This window comes from Perca flavescens, chromosome 5 (genome assembly GCF_004354835.1).
Source record: "Perca flavescens isolate YP-PL-M2 chromosome 5, PFLA_1.0, whole genome shotgun sequence".
In the NCBI taxonomy this organism is placed as follows: domain Eukaryota; kingdom Metazoa; phylum Chordata; class Actinopteri; order Perciformes; family Percidae; genus Perca; species Perca flavescens.
The window spans coordinates 15,738,425-15,759,728 of NC_041335.1; the positions used below are offsets into that span (position 1 = coordinate 15,738,425).

Genomic DNA, 21,304 nt, shown 5'->3' on the forward strand with positions numbered 1-21,304 from the left:
CACAAAATGTAAATCCACATTTCTCCTTATATTAGTTTAATAAAAAACCTGAATAACTAGAAAAGCTGCTCAATTTCTGCTTGTTCAGACAAACACATTAAACCCTCAAGCATAGTAATAATACTGTACAGTTGAATGCTGAGAAGTCACCACGGCCACTTTTTGCTTGCATGCCATCATTTCATTTGCCCAGTGGCTGTGTAGAACGAGAGAGAGCTTCCGTCTTATCACAAGTAGCTTTCTTTTTGCAAGATGCCGGAGAGCTTAAAGTGGCCTCATGTGTTGATTATGCTATTGTGGGGATTCTGTCTGCTCACTCTAGGAACATACTGTATTAGGATTAATGTATCAGCGGACTTGAAGCCCTGTGCCACCTCTGCATTGCTACTCACAAATTCATTCATCAGATTTGATATCTTAGGTGCAACACAGTTGTTCTTCGGCAACAGACTCAGGAATTTTCTGTCTGCATCGGAAAGAGAGACATTAAAGGTCCAGCGTGTAACGTGTTTAGTTGTTCATTATCAAAATCTGTGTTGCCTGTTCACAAACTTATCCTTTTTCATGAATATTTACCACCACCATCAATTCCAAGTATTCCTTTTGGCTTGAAATTTTACGTTTGCATTCGCATGAACTGGGGTAGACGCTCCCTATTCTTGCGCCATCTTGAAATGCATTAGCTGGTAAGGGACATACAGGACATACTGCTTCGCCTTTTGCGTTTTCGCTGTCACATGATAAACTCACAGGTGCTGCTAATGCTGTTAATGTGTATCGTAGCTTCCCGCACCCAGCAAGTTTGAAGAAGGAAACCTGGAGGACCACACATATTCAAAATACAAATTTCAGGAACAGGAGTCTTCTTCTTCGCCCAGAAAAAGAAAAGGGATATGGAAAAGAGCAAAAGACCGGCTTTATGAAGCGTGAAGGCTACCGTAGCTGTAATACGTACTTTGAACTGCGTGGTGCGAGAGAGTTGATTGAGATATACGATCTCAACGCTAGATGGAAGAGATTCCTACACATTGGAACTTTATGGACGTCACTATGGTTGTGTTTATTAAGTGAATGAAAGAAGGCAGAGGAAAATGTGAATAATGAGGAGTAAAGAGGCACAGTCTGACTGATAAGGTTTGTGTAGTGAGTGAAGAACTCAAGGAGAAAGATTTAGTCTTGCTGACTGAACATATGCTAAGCTCAATTATTTGTTTAATGATGCTCATTTCCATTTCCCCATATAAATTCAACATCTGTACAGCATATTATACAACCATTAATTCAGCCAGCCAAAGTTGTAGCGCAGTCTATATGTATTAGGATGGTTTGTTTTGGGTCTTTACTTCAACTTTGATTAGATTTGAAATAAAATAATTGCCATGAGGTGAAAGTGCTGACTCTCAGCTTTAATTGCATGGTGTTTACATCCACAACAGATAGATTTTTAGAAATTGTAGCCCTTTTTATACAAACCCCCGATGGTGAAAAGGGCAATAACTTCTACACTGTTCACCCAATATACTGTAGATGTAAACAACCCCACACACTCCTAAAGTTTAACATCAGCACCATAACCTTGCTTTGTTTTTTTGTTTCATTTGAAATCCAGTGCACTGGAGTATAGCCAAACATACCCTTATACTTTCTGACTGAACTTTGATTTCTGACTGCTTTATGTATAAAAATAAACAGCCTGAAATAAGAGACTGGATTACCAGGAACAGAAAATGGTTCATAATCCATCAAAAAATAAAATTAAACATTACAAAGAGAAATGTTTGAAGTGATGAAATTATAGTTGCTCCTCCAACTAATATCAGTGACCATCAAAGTTTTGAAACCATGTTCCAAAAAAGCTGAAACCTAAATTTCCCATAATGCAACTCAATAGCTTCTTTCATTACACCCTCCCTGCTTGGTAAACGCCTACATCTTGCAAACGTAATGTGCTCATTTTGTAATGCAGACTTTCAGCTAAAAATGTGTCGCCAAGCTAAAATAACCCTGATGACATCACTGTGACATAACTTGAGTTATTTTCTCAGCTTCTCCAGAGCCCAAGAGGACAACTTTATCCTCACAAACTTGAACGAATAAAGTGATCTGCATGTGTAAAAGTGGTGAAATGTCCCTTTAAAACCAAAATCAAATGTTTGCCTTTGTTGGCATTTAAATGTATTATTTATTGAATATGTCGCAGCCTTATCATAAGAAGTGCAGTCGGTGGGGTCCTAAATCAATATAGCCTGCATGGTAGAATGCCTGGAACTCTTTATGCTGCAACTCGTCATCTCCGCTGACTTGCTCCTTCAGCCCACGTTGTGTGTGTGGGCAAAACCTGCACAAACATTGGCTGTTGCAGATTAAGCAGCTGTACATTTTCTGGCCATACCCGAAATGAGCATGAGAATATTATGTGAAGGCAGTAGTGAGCTTTTGGACATTGCTTGTCTGTTCACTGATTATCCGATTTTACGGAAATCATTACATTGCCTTCAGAACTGATTCCCATGATCCAATGGAAAGTGAGAAGAAGAATCATATCTGTCACTTGCCAACATGAATCCAAGTGAAATATACAAGAAGGCATAAAATACAGTGAGATTACTTGGCACAAGCTGCCTCAGCCTTACTGCTGAAGCAATTTTAGAATTGCTACTGCTGTATCCATCCAGAGGCATTCACACTTTCAGGCACTAATATGGGATGAATGGTCAGTTAAAGATCCAATATTGAGGGAAGGGGAGAGCTGTTCAGGGCTCCGTTTTCGAAAAGCATTTTAAGGCTAAGATGATTGTCGAACCCTCTGCCTTGAGCAGAAGCTATTCAAATTCACTGCTTATTTCCACCCTGTAGCAAATAAAACCCAATTGCCCTGTATCAGATACACTGCAGTAAGCTGGAAGCTCTAGCTGTCTACTGCCAATTAGCCTATGATTTCATAACCTCATGACATTAGGTCATCTTGTTGAGGGCTGAAATGTGTCATAGTTTCTTCAAGCTCTTTTTTAAAGTGACAAATCTTTCCATCACCTTTCCCGACAGTCACTATTTCTGAACGGTGTGTAGAATACTCACGTGCCAGAAAGTGCGTAGCGTTACTATGACAACCAGCAACCATGAACTTTTGTCGCCATTATTAGCTGTTGCATAACTCCATATTAAACCGTTTTTGATGTGGTGAGTTTTGGAAACAAATGTATGTTTTCTTCTAATTTTTCATGCTCAATCCTATTGGTTATGATATAATTTACTTCCCAAATTATTTGCTGAGAATAAGGAATGCAGCAATATCACCTGAATGAAGTCCAACAGGATCGTGAGTGGTGAAATGCCAGCTCAGAGACGTTGTAAACAAATCTCTTAACATTGTTGCTGCGAATGCACTAGTTATTCAATTAAGCAATAGCTTAATATTTTATATTTTTATATATATATATATATATATATATATATATATATATATATATATATATATATATATATATATATATATATATATATATATATATATATATATATATATATATATATATATATATATATATATATATATATATATATATATATATATATATATATATATATATATATATATATATATATATATATATATATATATATATATAGAGAGAGAGAGAGAGAGAGATTGCTGTCTTGCACATTTTTAAATGCATAACTGCACATACTCTCTCTTTCTCTCTCTCACACACACACAGACACACACACACACATAATGCATACAGGTGCATTTCATTCTCATTTGTTACCTGTGGAACCTCCATTGTATGGTTGACGTCTGTTTTGTGTGTGTTATTCTTTTCCTCATCCCCTCTTTCCACCGCATGCTCATTAGTATTGGTGTGCTGGCATTAATTTCAGTGGGGCTCTAATTTGTTTAGGCTGTAGGTAGGGCTTGTGGGAGATGGATTCAGCTGTCACATCACGGTAGTGGTGGTGTTAGTGATGTGTGCTGTCGCAGGGCTGATGTATGCTTAGGGGCCAGCAGGCCAAGGCCCGGGGGCTGGCTGCCTCTGCTTCTCTGACGGACGACTGGCAGGCAGCTCGTTAAGAGTGGCCCCTTCATTGCCACAAGGTGAGAAGGACTGCTATATTGCAAAAATGTCTTGCCACAACATCCACATAGAATTAAGAGAGCTTAACAAGAGGTACAACATCTGGCCAAATATGATACTGTGGTAACAACATTGCACCTCAGTCCTAACGTCAGGATGTAATGAAGAAAAATAGATTCCATTTCACTTTCAGGAGTTAAATCGGGTGATATGCCATCTTGTGCATGTGCCAGCATGTGTAAATCCACAGGGTCCCTAACAAATTAAAAGCCAGGAATCATGAATAATGTTGTATTGCTTTTGCTATTGATTTGCACCTTCTACATTCTTTACATTTGGTACTATAACACCCCTTAGATTACCATTTATAGACATGCTAATTGCTCAAAGCAAATTCTGTTCATCAGATTATTCATATGTGGGGAATGATGATATTATTAGCATATGTTGCCCTCTGTGGGTCATCTTAAGACATGTTTTTAGTGGCTTGGCTCTAGGTATGGCAATGTTGGTCTGTCTGCCGGAACACCCCTTTGGTCCAGACTAAAATATCTCAACAACTATTTGATGGATTGCTATGACATTGTGTACCGACATACATTGCCCCCAGAGGATGAATCGTAAGGACTTTGATAAACCCCTGACTTTTCCAGCGCCACCAGCAGGTCCAGTTGGCTGTGCGTAAGTACAGCCTTGCACAGGTATTAGCATAGCAGTTGACCCTTAGTCTTGTTTTTCTTAAAGTGATGGTTCAGAGTAATTTCACCCTAGGGTCCTTTGCACCATGACCTCGAGCCAAACACCCCCCCAGAAGCTTTTTTCAGCTGGGTCAAACATTGGGAGAGTTAGCGTAGAGTAGCGTTACCAGCTGAATAGCTTAGCGCAGGGGCTAATGGACCCAGGTTTGTATCTCGTAAATGACCCCACTAATAATGCCCGAAATGATACCAAACTTCTACACTAGTACAAATAGGTTATGCACTCATAAAACGATGGATTGGAAAGTTTGTAAGTACACCAGAAGTTTATGTAAATAACACTTGCCTGTTGGCTTCTCTTCTCTGCTGCTGCTGCTGTTGCTACTGAGTGCTTAGGGCCGTCTACAAATTACAACACCGAAAAGAGATACAACAAAAATATTTATTAATTTAATGATTAAATAAGGTAATGTCCCCAAACTTACCTCAATTATAACTTGTCTCCTGCTAGTTATACTACAGCACTTACTTTAAAAAAAAAAAGTTAAATTAATAAATATTTTTGTTGTATCTCTTTCCGGTGTTGTAATTTGTAGACGGCCCTAAGCACACGTCTTACTGCCTGCAGCAGCAGCAACAACAATAGCAGAGAGTAGAAGCCAGCAGGCAAGTGTTATTTACATAAACTTCTGGTGTACTTACAAACTTTACAATTCATCGTTTTATGAATGCATAACCTGTTTGTACTACTGTAGAAGTTTGGTATCATTTCGGGCATTATTAGTGGGGTCATTTACGAGATACAAACCTGGGTCCATTAGCCCCTGCGCTAAGCTATTCAGCTGATAACGCTACTCTACGCTAACTCTCCCAATGTTCAACCCAGCTGAAAAAAGCTTCTGGGGGGTTGTTTGGCTCAAGGTCATGGTGCAACGGACCCTAGGGTGAAATTACTCCGAACCATCACTTTAAATAAGAAAACATATACGTATGCATTGCACCATTTCAGAGGGACACTTGGACAACTCACTTTAACACCTACAGAGTTCCTATTAATTCAGATTTGAGATCTGAGCCTGCAAACGCACCAAAATTTGTAATATACTATATATTTAATATATTTTCATAGTTATGGCAAAAAATTATATAATGGAAAAAAATCACTTCTAATCAATTGCTCCCTGGCCCAAAGTGTGTATTTCCAATTGTTCTGTTCATACAATTTAAATTTTGAGATATCTTGCTTAAGGACAAATCTCCCTGACACCTGTTTAACTCTATGTAAAGAAGAGACAGCCACTAATATACATAGATATTCATTTTCTCTGAATTAATAGGATTAGACATTGAATACTAGAATGCAACTGTAATTATCATGTATATCCAACACTCTGATAAGAAGGTCCCCCATCTTTCTGAGCCATGGGTTTAAACTAAGTTACCATGTCTCCAAATGGAAGTGGTTTGTTTTTTTCTAAGACCTGTTAAAAAGAACAGATGAAGTTCATCCATCAGATGTTGGAAAATCAGATGGTTCTCTGAGCTTCAGCAGTAGGCTACCACATCCCACCTACACCATCCTTATATCAGTCTGGGAGCAATGAGCCGCAGACAGGGAAGAACTAGTGAAGCAAGAGTTATTTACCACCATTGTGGAATATATAAACACATCTCTGTCAGTACAAACACACACAGATATACTCTTTGCTCTTTCCCAGCCTCCAATGAATCCCTCTGGACTGTCCTCAGACATTACTCACTGTCTCCCTGCCTTGTTGTTCCCTAGTGCCCCACTGTTTTAGCAGCTGGATAAGTCGTGGTAAGGTTGTTTTCATTGTTCCATTCTTCTCTGAATCTTGGCTTTCTTCTGTTGTGAAAGTCTTCTTACAGCTCTCAATGCTGCCAGTTCCATTGTGTGTGTGTGTGTGTGTGTGTGTGTGTGTGTGTGTGTGTGTGTGTGTGTGTGTGTGTGTGTGTGTGCACTTTGTCTGTCTGCTTCGTCTGTCTGTGTGTCAGCGCTAGGTTTGAAATGCGTAGGTGTTTTGCTTAAATGGTAAAGGCATCACAGCCTTCAGGTGACCACTGCTCCAGGCTTGCCCCGAAGGCTGGTTTATACAGACACCTACAGTTCAGCTGGCATGAGCGAGCAGTGCCTCTGGCTGTACTTTGCGCTTGATATGTCCCCGTTCTTTTGGGACACTTCCAAGTTTCCTCAACTTTTCCCACACTTGTGGTTAAGCTGTTAAACACAGCTATTTAATCATCTGTGACCAGAGACACGTTAACAGTAGAAATCAAATGAGTCGATTACATTTTAATTTAATCAGATCCACAACTGTTTACACAAAGAAGTATTACTCTAATCAATTGTATCCCTGTTGTCATTAGAAATAAACACCAGGAGAAGAGTAGGAGGAATACCTCCCACATCATTTCCAAAATAAACTGGAAGCAATTGTCTATCAATGAAATTTAAATAACCACATCAGTAATAATCTTTTCTTCTCTGTACTAGTTAACCATCATTCCATTCAAAAAATAAATTTGAAGAGCAAAATAAAAGGGGCAAATGCACATACTACTACCTTTAACTATCACATTTAAATTGTTACTGCTGTAACACAATAAGAAAGGCAGTGAGAAATAAATTCCGTTTTGCAACACACAGTTTTATGTTCAATCTCATGAACTCTCTTTCAAGTCTAATTAGAGTTAAACGTCCCAAAATGCAATTTATCTGTGCCGCACAGACTGCCTTGCCATGACACAGGATGTCAAAACATCCAGTAAACTCCTAGTCATGTTGTTTAGACTGTTTAGCCAATGTTAGCTATTATTCACTGTATCTTCAGCATATTTTGCAATAGATGTTTATTTTTGAGTTAATGAATTACTGAAATACTGTCAAGCCACTTCCTTATACAGTGAAAAATGAGCTGGCTGAGAAGGTGGTAGCTGCAGAATTATACAGTATTCATACAATTGCAAATCATATTCATTAGGAAAGATATTTTAAAAATAAATAAATAAAAATAAAGAATGCTCAGCTGTAAATCCTTGCATTTATGAAAACTGTATGCCTGACTTAGAGACTAATTAAAACTTAAAGGTGCCCTGCCACACAAAACCATTTTTACTTGTATTTTTTGAAATATCTTAGGTCCATATGTGTTTGTGTTATGTCGTGAATGTGAAAATGAACTGTTACCTCCTCTGTCAGTTCTAGCCACTGAAAAGAAATGAGCGAAGAAATCAGGCCAATCACAAAAGCTGGTCAGTCTGACGTGGTGTTGCCTGAGCTCATTACTATTTATGAGCTCGCCCAGTTGCGCTGGGTAAAGGATGCTGATAGCCAGGCTCTCATTGGCTAGCTGTCAAGCAGCTTAGCTGGTTGAATATTAATGAGAACTGGCACAAATCAAGCTGAGTCTTCCTGCAGGCTTTCTATACCATGCTAGAATGGCTTGAAATAAGGTAACCAAGGCATTTTTTTCCAAAGAAATGTTACAGAGTCCATGCTAGAACTTCAGACATTACCACAAAGTAACAAAATATGTGTGGCAGGGCACCTTTAAGCATCTTTAAGCGTCATAACTAACACAGCACACCTTACATACAGCTGTGATGCTCTTTATTTGTAAGAGGCACTGTGGGCTAGAAGAAATGTAATGATGTGGGGGTATTTTCATACTGACTGTTTAGCAGAATTCAAACTGACTCTATGTCGCCTCTCAGCTGTTTGGTTTTCCTTCAAATTGGAAACCAATTTCTAAGCTTCTCTAAGTGACTAAGTTATATGTTACAACTCAAGGGTTGAATGATATCCAATTGGGAGACAATCTCTTTTACAATCTCAGTTACACAACTCTGTAACACAATTTATTCAGGCTGAAGGATTCTGAGGACCTGCAGTCACATCTGATTCACTTTTGATGGCAATACGCCACAGCTGTTTGGAACAACAATTCAAGCACAGTTGAACTGTTCAGGTTGTTTTCTTGGCACACCTGAGTTCTTAATTATGATGCCTTTCCACAAGCTGAGTTATCTTATGATTAAAGGGAAACTATACCATTTACATGCATATCCCATCCTAATTAAATCCATCCTGAACTAAGTTTTGATAGAAAAGCAGATGTTTCGTGTGTAAATGAACAGTTACGAAAATCTCATTTGGGGAGCAGTGTAAACTTTTTTTTTTAAACTTTCGAATGTTTATGCAATAAAATTGTATAATATGTTGTGTCTTATATTTATCTAACGTACCGTATGGATGCATGCCCCCTTTCCATCGGTTTCTTTATTGTGTTTCATTTCTCATGTGTTTTCTATTATTATTTGATTTCCCAATAGGCTTTTTTATAAATGGAAACACAAAGAAGTTGTTGTTTTGCAGCACAATAAACCGTCTATTGGATAAACATTGCCAGAACCCCTTTCACCACAGGTATGCCGATTAATCTTGGTGTTCCTGAATTTACCAATTAGGATTAAGAGGGAAATCAAGTTGCTTAAAGAAGAAAGCACAGTGTTTTTGTCTGAAATTATTGCTGTCATACTTCTCTACTTTAATACTGCAGCCTGTAGGATGTTTACTGTTACAAAGTGTGTTGACTTTGGGGATGAGGCTGTCCAGAAGTGGTCGCAGCTCCTTTTGAGGAACCCTTAGGGCTCTGTTACTGATGGAAGAGATGAAGGAGCAGCCTATTGTCAACCTGTTTCCGCCCCCGGATGTGAACAGCATGAAGGCAGAGACAAGACCTCTTGTTGACTGCAGTGACTCAAAAGGATTTTGCCTTAATGGAAACATTACAAACTGTCTTGTCAAAGCAACATTTATAATGAGAGAGTAATGAGTCAGGGTGGACAAATCTATGATGATCTCAAAGACAAGGTCTGAGTAGGAGGTCATTGCAGAGATACAACAAGTAGAGGAGACTGAGCTTTTCGTCTCTGAGATAAACAAGGATATCGACTCTTTTGTGGAGACAGTGAGGAGAAAAAAGAAACAAGGTCAAATCAAATGTTGTAGTCAGTACAATGTGCAGTGAAATTCATTGTATACCTGTTCCGGCTCAATAAAAATAACAATAAAATCCATAAAAATAGTAATATATACAACACAAGAAAATGAGGTGGGGGGCTAGCCACAGTTCTCATTGAGCAGACGGACAGCTTGAGGGAGGAAGCTACTTCTTGAAGGGTGAGTAACAGTGATCCAGGGTTCTCTCTCCTCTGGTGGGGCATGTGATGTGCTGCCAAAGGTCAGGACTGACTCTTTAGGTTAGCACTGTTAAAATCCCCGGCTACAATGACCGCTGCATCCTGATGTTCAGCCTGGTGGTTAATGAGAGCCTCCTCCTCTCGACTTTTCATACTCTCTCGTTCTGTCCATGCGGTGAACTGAGCGGTGATCCGCTGATTAAATTGCATGGTCTGGAATCGAAGGTGTTAGCCATGTCTCAGTAAGGCAGATGATGTCTTGCATGTCCCTCTGATATTTAATTCTGGCTCTGAGCTCATCCAGCTTGTTTTCAATTGACTTTACGTTAGCTAGCGGGATGCTGGGCACTGGTGTGCGGTGTGCCCTGTTCCTCAGCCTGTTTCTGAGGCCTTCCCATTTACCTCTAGGCCTTCTCCATGACCTGTTGCTAGCGCATTCATTGTTATTGTTGTCGGCACTCATCATGATCTCGCTGCGCCAGGTTGGATCGGGAGTGAAACTTTCAGGCATACAGCATGAGTCTCGTATATGTAAAAGTGTCTTTTTTGTCGTATGTAGATGACATAGCTCTGGTTAGATTAGTAGGTTTAGTAAAAAAACTGAAAAAAACAGACGGAGCAGGTACTACGGCTGCCGCACTCACCGGCGCCAAGTGTGACGAGATGTGGAGGACAAAATCACTGACATGACAAAATGTAGTCTTTGTGGTGTTGTTTTTGAAATCTATACAGTATGCATTACACTGACTGACTGGCACATATTTATGAGTGCTGAAATTACTCAAGTCTCATCTGTCTCTTTCTTCCACTCTACTCAGGATGCTCTGGACCGCTGGGCATGGAGGGCGGTATAATCTCCAACCAACAGATTACAGCCTCTTCCACCCACCGCGCTCTCTTCGGCTTGCAGAAGTGGTACCCATACTTTGCACGCCTCAACAAGAAGGGCCTGGTCAATGCCTGGACTGCTGCCGAAAATGACAGATGGCCGTGGATCCAGGTAAAGCAGTCACAGGACAGGGCACACACAGAGCCGGGACAGCGCCAGACACAAATTAATGAACACACAGTCTAAATTATAGATACACATCATTCTCTTGTTTGTTGTGGTTTAAAATAGTTAGATACAATTTCCGTACCGTATAACGTCACTTCTTTTTAGTTGATGGTTAGAATAAAATCTAAAAATGCAACAGTGTTAACTTTAGAGTTAATTACTCATACTGTTAAAGTGATGTCTCACTTACTGGTAATAAAGAGCAATACAAAAGTGTTAGCTGGGGGCTGAACAGATGCAGGTGTAGTCAAGTGTAAGCAACAATGTGAACTGGCATAGCTGTTTTTAGCTGTTGCATCTGTTGTGATGGTTTGCTAACAATTACCTGTTCATTGTGAAATGAAAAGAAAAGCAGCAAAGCATTGATACCTGAAAGTCTCCCATTATGTAGGCTTATTTAAAGGTAACCTTCATGCAATCATTAAATTCCATTGTGGTCCTGAATGCCCAATGCTTTTAATTCATTGGGCCTGTTTTAATGCAGGACAATCAGTCCCAATGTGTAATTATAGAATTACAACCCTATAAACCTATGTTGTAGGTCTCATTGCATTTGATCTCTATAAACAGATATATGCATATAAATTAAGAATCTGTAGGCAACGGGACATTTTGGTATCATAAGCGTTTCCGTTTTTAGTCCAAGTAGTATTGACCAATCACGTTAGAGCAGGCATTGGCCGAAATGCAATCTCAGAACCCAAAGGCTTTCGTCTGTTGATGATTTTGCTATTTGTTTTTAAAATCTGCATTTATATGCTTTTATCTGTTCATAGAGACATTGTCTCTCAGCTCCCAACTACATTCCCGTATCTCAAGTTGAGACCAATTGCTAATGGGTTTTGAGATTGCATTGCATTAGGCATTAAGCTGCTGTAGCTCCCTGACCTGAAATGATCTGGCTCCAGTGTATGACCTATGTAGAACTGTTTGTCTGGATTTATGTTGAGCAAATAGTCATACATCATGACCCGTGCTAAAACGGCTGTGGCATATAATACTGCCAGGTGATGTATTGCTATGATATAGAAATGTCCCCCCAACTTGTGTCCAGTCCGAAGGCTCAGTCCAGATCACGACACCTTCATCCAACAGATTGCATAGTATTCCAGATAGATAGATCGTGACAGTAATAATAACTAAATAATCATTTAGGTAGTTAGAGGGCTATGCCTATACTCATAGATAGAATTTGCTATTATATAAATAATGGTTTTTCAGCTTTGTTACATTTATTTTATTCTTGAGTCCCTTCTGTGACGACAGAAATGCTGACAGCAACCTTTGTAGTGGGCTGTTATCAGATACATGATACACGGACAGTGAACCGTGAACAAAATGTAATAGAAAAACATACTACAGTGTGACAGCGTGATGGAGAAAGTGAAGCTGCACCTACCAACAAGAGAAAAGCAACTCAGGGCAAAAATGGATTTGTAAAAAAGAAAACAAAAAAGAAAGAGAGAGCGTCAAAGAAACCGTCGACATGAGTGAGCAAAAAGGAGCCTGGCACATGGAGAGGCTTAGGAGGACGGGACATTAAACATTCAGGCAGTTTGTTTGACTTTAATGATGCCACGTGGGATGTTGCGCAGGATGCTGTAGGCATTGTGTTTTTCTACAGAGGGCCTGGATAATTGGGAAGTGAGTACAGAGGTGTACAGTCATGTCAGTGTTTTGGTATTATGCTAAGGAGTGGGTGTTTGCTTCTGTAGTGCAGAGTGATGTGGCGTGAATGCTTTTGCATGTCTGTCATGTGAAACAGGTTATACTGATGATGACAACCCTATCAGGATAGGGATCAGATTTGTCTGGCTATTTGTAAGGCTTTCTTTGTAATGTCTCTTTGGATGTCAGCTCTTTCAAATCAAACACAGACCAACATACTTTGAATAATACATCATAGAGGTGCAGACGAAACATGCATTCACATATATGTTTTTCTTTGTGTTTATGTTGCTTTGTGTGTTTGTGAATTGAGCTTGCTACTGTTCACACATCTATGTGCTGTGTGAATATCTGTTTTCCACAGCCTCACCACGACTAGCTCACACATAAAATTGCATTTGAACACTCAAGGGAAATATGCTGCCGGTCTGACCAATATCAGCAAAATATAGCTCCAACCGGCTGCGTTGGAACAATGAAACAATCCAAATCACTTTTGAAGGGTAAGAGGGTCTATACATAATTTAATGGAAGGTAAACTGTTAATGACTAATGTTCAGATGTAGATCTCCATCTGCATTTTTTGGGTTTTGCCGATATGCGTATATATGTAACCTGCTTAGACTTTAATCAGGTGCCTGTCCTTTTCATTCCAGTGCAAACCTTTTTGCTAAAACATTCAACTCTACAGTCTGTTATTTGGTTGAGATATGACAGATTGTTCTATAATCACAACATTAAAATGTCCTACATAAACTTTCTTCCTAGATGAAAAGGAGTCCGGGTTCATGAGCCTAATCTTAATGCAGCACTCTAGCGCTAGAAACACATGTCTGCTGTGAGTAATTCAACAGTCTCTAATAGTTATGACCACCTCTTTCCAGGTAGAACGGCTTGAAATCACTGACATGTGGTTGGTGGGGCTGCCTATTCCTGGTCCTGCCACAACATCTCAGTGTTGTTTCATGTCTGAGCTGTTTGTTCAGGCCATTTCAAATCCATTAAATGTTTGCAATGCCCCTATGACTAAACACAATGATAGCATGATTGCATATCACTGGCTATTACTGTGAGGTTGTGACACGGTCTGGGTTATTTATACGCTCTGCTCTTGGAGGGATATTGGTTAGAGTGGCCATTCTTACAATGAGTCACCAGTATCTCAAATGTATGTATGTATGTACCTAATGTCTGCACATGAGTGTTAAAGAAAAAGAGAGCACAATGAGAGAGATAAGGCTCCTTAAATCTGTGCATGTTTTAGTGTATAAAGTATGTGCTCACATGCATTTTTTACACAGCACTGCCAGTGCCACAGGGCTCTTTGCTACCTTCAAGGACAGTGTAATTGTTACAATACTGCTGCAATTCCCTCAACAGTCTTGATCCCGGTGTCTAATCAACAGAGGAAATGTATTACTTTATATGCTCCAGACCTTTGTATGCATTTGAGATCTTGCTTGTTGGTATGGTTATATTTGGTAATCGTTAGTGGTTTTGGCAATATAAAGGCCCAGAAGTCCACTGTGTAGTCAGTTACATTTTCACAGCTGTAGTTGTTAATAAATATATGTTTGCCTGTTTAAATTAGGCTTAATAAGCTCTGAAAAGCATTGAAATGGAAGTATAAAAAGTTATTTGATGCTTTTCTTCACTGTTTAGCAGAGGTCTGGATCTTTCAGTGTCTGATGACGTAAGTACCAGTCCCGTACAACAGCATAACAGAACTGTACATTTTAAAGGAAGAATTGAATATGATAAGGGCCACGACTAATGATCATTTTTGTATTGAATGTACTGCTGATAATTGTATCGATCAATCACTTGAAATGTCCGGAAATAGTGAAAAATGCCTGCAATAATTCCACAGAGCCCAAGATGACCTATTCAAATCGCTTGTTTTGTCAGACCAACAATTTAAAAAACCTAAAATACTCAGTTAATACATGACAAAGAAAAAAGCAAATCCTCACAGCAAATTTTTGGCAGTTTTGCTTGAAAAATTACAGAAATTATTGATCAACTATTAGGTTTAGTTAACTTCAATTAATTAATTTCCTGACGGTCAACTAATCAATATATTGGCTAATCGTTTCCGCTCTAGTTATGATGCATATGTGGATTTCTTATTGCAGTGGGCTCTACAGCTAGATTAAAACATAAATCCAAAGAACAAAAACATAGTTTGAACCAGAATTCTCTGCACATGTTAACACATCCTGTGACACCGGTTCACTTGTTCATGACCTGCCTTGTTATATATAAGCATGATAAATATGTCCCAGTCATTACTATACTGGGATCTCAACGGGCTAGAAAATATATTTTTGAATAGGACCATGACCTTCTTGATCATTTCTTAAAAGTGACTGTGAAAAAAACTGCTTCACATTTGTGTTTCCTGAAGGTAGTGTGTGAATTACTGCTACAGGACATAATCAGATCCAGGATGTTGCCTATGGTTACATGCTGAATATTTTCTCACAGCAGTGAATGTTTTTCAGAGGGGAAACAGGTTACATCACACCATCCAAACAAATGGCTCTTTCTTTGTGTTCGAAAATAACAAGAGAAGATGAACAGAAAGGATTTGATGTAGAAGTTGTTATAAGGCTCATGCTTTTACCCAGAGCACTTCATACTGTATATAAGACACTTCATGTTTTAGGAAAAAGGAAAGGGTGAAATGGTCAGAGGGTAAGAGTTCATTCTAAACATTGTCTTCTACAGTGTTCCTTCCAGCTTCCTGTTGCAATAACTTACAGTAGAGAGTGCATACTAATAAGACATTTGTGTCCCGCACCTTATAAAGATCTGCATCAAAATGTAGACAATCATGCCGATTTTGGAAAATATTTCAATCATAGTAATGCTGTGTCTTGGTATGTGGATAGCCTGTGAAAAATCTGAAGTGATTCAGTGGAATGACCACTGATTAAATGGCATAAGTAAAAATGCTATCACATTCTGCTTAGAGTTCATTTGTGCATGTGTTATCGAAATTTGGGTTCAATTGCAAAATGCATTCTAGAATTATGGCCATTTTGTCAAATAGTTCTAGTTGCAGGAAAATGGTAAATAAAAAAATAAACTGACAACTTTTTTAGTTCAAACAAATACGTTATGTTATGTACTCAATTTGTTGTGGTGTAATCTGCAATTCTCAGTGTAATAGTTGTGTGTAATTTAAGCATTTTAAGTGAACTGCCTTTCCAACTGAGGTATTTTCCTTTTAACTGCCACATATAAGTCTGTAGACAAAGGTCTGCCCATGGAGGATGTTTTCAATGATTCCTCACTCAAACAAATACATTCTTCACTATTAGTGCTGAAGTGACAGACGTATGTTTCTCAGTGGTCATTAAAAATGCGAAGGATCACCCCAATTACCCAGGCAGTGGCCTTTTAGTGACAGGGCTTCTAATTAGTGCGAGAAGTATCTATCTCTATGGAGAAAACTGAGAAGAGCAAAGGAATGCTGTGAATGAGAAAGAGTGGGTCATTGCAGCTCAAGAAGCTCTAAGAGGGGTCCTTATGTATAATTGATACGTTGGTTTAAGTATGTAAAAAATGTATGTAATTTGTCTTTACAAATGTAAATTAGAAAGGAAACCATCGCTGCAATAGACTTTTTATACATTACCCATTAGTTTAGACAGTTTACACAAAGTTGGTGAACATAAACAGTTCTTTTCCTGTGCTGGATCCGTAAGCGCCAGTACTACTACTCTAATCTCTAATGTCCTCAGGATACACCGCTTAGAGTTTTTTTCATTAGCAGAAAAGAAGAGTATATCTTAGTGGGCTGTTTAAGCTTTCTTTAACTTTATTTGCTCTCATATATTTTACTTGTAAATTGCCTTATTTCATAGTAATGCTAACATTCCTGAACCGGAAAATGAGCTCAAGCCCCCAGAATACCATCCTGAATGTGGTCACATTGTCAGTGAAGTTAGACTCCCATTTCTCGTGGATAAGCTTTAAAATGTTCTTAAATAGAAACTGACTTCAGCTTCACAAACATAAGCTGAAATATGGTCTTGTTTGTTTGCAACATCACATTAAGTTGTGGATTTTGTTGTCTAGAATGCATGATCTGGTAAGAAGTGATAAGAATAAATGCAACCTCAAGCCATACTAGTCCAATTCATAGGAGTAATTTCAATTCTGTTTTAGTCTGGAGTTTCTTTCTTTAGGTTTGGCCATTTCAGGTTAATGGTCCTTTCCTTAATACTTACTCAGTACTGTATTATTGCTGCCCATCTGTTCTACAGCTATGGAAGACTAGACAGCTGTGTTTATGTATATTTTGTCAGAGGTTGAGCTAGACATGGCAAAGTGTCTTTGTTCCTGAAAATACGCTTGTTGTAAATGTAGTGCCGAAATGATTAATGAATAATTGTCATCACCGTTTTACTTTACTTACTTACTTTATTTGTCACAGACTATCACAAATGTGTTACAGTTTTATTATACTGAAATTCCTTGTGTTATTCTGCCCTACTTTTTGTATCAATATTAATATTCACTGTATAACAAGAAAAAAGATTGTGTGTGTGTGTGTGTGTGTGTGTGTGTGTGTGTGTGTGTGTGTGTGTGTGTGTGTGTACGTGCCTTTGAGTACAGTGTGTGTGTGTAACCCAACACAGCATCGCTCCTTAGTCACCACAGGCTTCTTCATGTGAAGTGAGTTGTTGTCAGCTGTCATCGGGCGTTAAGAAAAATAACAGAATCACCCCAGAGACTTCTCTAAATTTTTAAACAAGTTCACCAGAATTACAGGAAAAGTGAAGCACTTTTGTAGTCAACCAGAAATGATGGGTTTAAGTCATAGGCTGTAGAAAAACATGCATGTGGCATATACTGTATCACTCGTACTGATGGTCTCTGAGGGTGGTTATTCAAAGACAGGGAGCATGGGTGGAGATAAGGAAGCACCAACAACCACTTAATTAGTGTAATATGACTCCTGTCAATCAAACAAGGATGCTTCAAAATGTATCATTCTTTAACATGTTTTCTAGCATGATATACAGTATGTACGTTATAGAACATTATGACGGAATGACTCATAGGAGAGATGTTGGCCCTATATGGAGGGAGCCTTGAGGAGACATCATGTTGCGGCCATTAATGATGTGCAGCTTTAGCATTGGCTTCAGTTTTGACCATACAGTGTGATGGCCACTTAGTTTAAACATATAAAGAAATAAAAGCAATATTTAATATTAAAGCTGTATATGTGCATTTATAGACCAAATTGCAAGTGAAATCTGTAAATTAATCATTTTGAATATGTAGTGCTATGCTGGCATGTAAACACACAAGCATAACTTAAACATACAGTACACATACAAAAACCTAATTTGTAAGAGGAAAATATTTGAAATAGGTCCACTATTGTGAAAATGGACTCTATTAAACATGTCAAAGCAAACCTTAAACTGGTGTGTAACATGTCTATCGTGCTTAGATAATAATGAGCCTGCTTTGTCTGCGCTAAGCAGGATCTATGAAAACATTCATCAATTACTCTTTCTTAGTTCTCTCTTCTCCTCTTGTTTCTTCAAGCCGTTTTACATTGGCACCATATTGACAGCCTGCACAGGGTTGACAGATTGGATCTGAAGCGTGAGGATTGATTAAATGTTCCATTTGATCGCAGACTTTCTGAATAAGATGGATGGCCCTGACAGAAAAGATACAAGGGGGTGACTTGATCCCCATGACTTGCATGCGCACACAGCTTGTGCACATACACAGATGCACACATTTAAACTGAAATTAAGCTATAATTTCTTGATTTTGCCTTTTTTTTTTTTTTTTTTTTTTTTTACTCCACAGATAAACCTGCAGAGGAGAATGAGGGTCACAGGCCTAATTACCCAGGGTGCAAAGCGTATAGGCAGCCCAGAGTACGTCAAGTCTTACAAAGTAGCCTACAGTGATGACGGGAAGACCTGGAGAACATACAAAGTCAAGGGCAAAGATGATGATATGGTGAGACACACGTGGGCACACAAACACAATGCATACACACCCCTTGTCATCTCTCCACTCTTTCCCTTTAGCCTCTCACTCTGTAATACACAGTCAAAGTCACACACGCCCACACTTGCACATGTGCACACACAGCAACTGGAGACTGTTCACTCAGTCAAGGGCAGGGTGGAGGACATGATGAGATGGCTTTTTAATTAGCTAGCACACACCGGGCCCATCTTGCTGCCCCTTACCCCCCTCCACTTTTATGACTTCTAGATTGAATTTTTATACTATTTGGGGATGAACGGCCACCAAATAGGCCACAAAGCGTTCTATCATTCCTGACAGCAAACCACGGCCGTCCTCCATTTTTGGCCAAGCTCCAAATGACCCGACGTTCTTTTCTCAATTTATTACACTGAACAATGAGTCTGGACTTGAATATTCTGTGATCTCAGTTTTGTGTGTCGTCTGTCTGTTTTTAAAATTGGGCATACAGAAAGCAGGAATGTGCATAATTGAGTGTAAATTTGTATACAGTATTTTTGGTGAGGTGGAAGTTGTAACCATATGTGCAGACTGGGATAAATACCTGCACAGTAAGACCTGTCAGTGTGTTTAAGGAAGTTACATGTCCTGATTCTTGATCTAATATAAGTTGGGTACTTTTGTTCACATTGACCTGTTGCCACACAGTGACAGCTCCTTTTCCCTGTAACGCCTGAAAACACACTGCGCCGTCTCCCCCTTGCCTTCTCTGTCGCCCTCTCGCTAAGCCTCACACATGCAGTACATCAGTCACTTAAATCAGAGAGTTTCTGTCAGACTATCTCAGGTCATTTGGATAAAACTCTCCAGAAGGTATAGCCATATAATTGGAGCACTAATTTAAAACACACCACTGTTCTTATGAATTACGGGCTCAAATGGTGCAAGAAATTGTCTATTTTTCCCTGTAATTCCAGCTCATTGACCTTGAATGACAGCAATTTGTTGAGTGTGGAGTAGACACTAGAGACCGCTCCAGATAGACTGCTACATTACGGCAAAACTGATCTGCTTCACTATCCTCCCCGCCCCCATCTGCTGTTATTTCATCCCCTGCAACAGATTTTCAGAGGAAATGTCGATAACAACGCTCCATCAGCCAACTCCTTCACCCCTCCCATTGCAGCCCAGTACGTGCGCATTTACCCCCAAGTCTGCAGGAGGCACTGTACCTTACGCATGGAGCTGCTCGGTTGTGAGCTAACAGGTGAGTAAATTGGATTTATTGAAAGTATAGCCCCTTGAAATGTAGCATCTCATTTTAGAGGGGGTCCTATAAACGCAATTACAAAATTATAAAACGCATACAAACAAAACAGCATTATATCAGAAACATACAAATACACAGGTACGGACAGCTTGCTCGCCCTCTCTCACCCACAGCCCCAGCCCTCAGCTGTTACAAGAAAATCTGATACAATCACCTGGATAATAAATCAATAACATCAGCATAAAGAGTAATTGAAGCAGTTGGTCTTCAGTACAAATAAACAGAAGATTCTAAGTACACACATATTAAAAGCATAAACAGGTTGTATAAGATAAGAAAATAAAGATGTCCTGAACGGTCAGGAAGGTTAGAACAAATCTGTTTGTTTTTGTTGTTCCCAGGCTGCTCTGAACCACTGGGAATGAAGTCAGGCCATATCCAGGACTACCAGGTCACAGCCTCCAGCATCTTCAGGACGCTCAACATGGACATGTTCACTTGGGAGCCTGGAAAGGCCCGGTTGGACAAACAAGGCAAGGTCAATGCTTGGACAGCTGGACACAGTGACCAGTCACAGTGGCTACAGGTAAGATGTTATCTGTAGCTAAATGTGTTATCTGTTGCAGCTACTGTAGAGATTTGATCAATATATTAGCTGGGAAATGAACAGCAGACTGCCAGGTTCTTGCCGAAAGCTGGTTCAATCTGCTGAAGGATTAGCTCTTACCTCCCTGGCATAGTAATTGATGGTGTGTACATGGTAATGCATGCCAATGGATTCAATTATATTTCATAGGGAAATACTTCATTGGTGTGTACAGTGTGAGTTGTGTGCTAAATTATATCTTAAAATCCTCCCTCTATTAGCTAGCTCTCAGTATTATTCTTAGAAACAGTCAGTAATAGTTTTTTTCTAATTTTTTTCATTCAACACCCACACTGCCTCTGTTGGAGGAGTTTATCCCTGTTATCTTTGGCTGCAGCCTAGGCTTTCTATCTATGTGAAAACACCCAATCCATTTGTTTTCATTTCAGTAACTGATGGCTGAAAATGTCTCCTGAAAGGGACAAGACACATCTTTAAGTAGACGTTTACACCTCAGTCTTTCTGCTTAACAATATGTGAGATTGATGGAGGCCTAGGGAGTTTAAGATACATATCAATCAGACTCAATAATGCCCAGCATGCCCTCACGTATGGCCTCATATATTGGATTTTTATTTTTGTTCTTTTAAGATAAAAGGCAGTAAATGCTATCTGCTTTTAGAGTAAGAAACCACATATTACTTCAAGCTGTAAAACTGATACCATAGAAGAAATTGTGATGTGGATCATCTT

At 39.2% G+C, this 21,304-nt stretch overlaps 1 protein-coding gene across 2 annotated transcripts in view; it reads left to right on the forward strand.

Moving 5' to 3' along the window:
- Positions 1 to 21,304, forward strand: part of edil3a (EGF-like repeats and discoidin I-like domains 3a) — a 129,587-nt gene that overhangs the window by 73,636 nt on the left and 34,647 nt on the right. For both annotated transcript variants that reach the window (XM_028578885.1, XM_028578886.1), the window contains exons 5-8: positions 10,816 to 10,997; positions 18,567 to 18,722; positions 19,818 to 19,962; positions 20,367 to 20,551. In XM_028578885.1, coding sequence (XP_028434686.1) covers positions 10,816 to 10,997; positions 18,567 to 18,722; positions 19,818 to 19,962; positions 20,367 to 20,551 — 668 coding nt within the window. The remainder of the gene's footprint in view (positions 1 to 10,815; positions 10,998 to 18,566; positions 18,723 to 19,817; positions 19,963 to 20,366; positions 20,552 to 21,304) is intronic.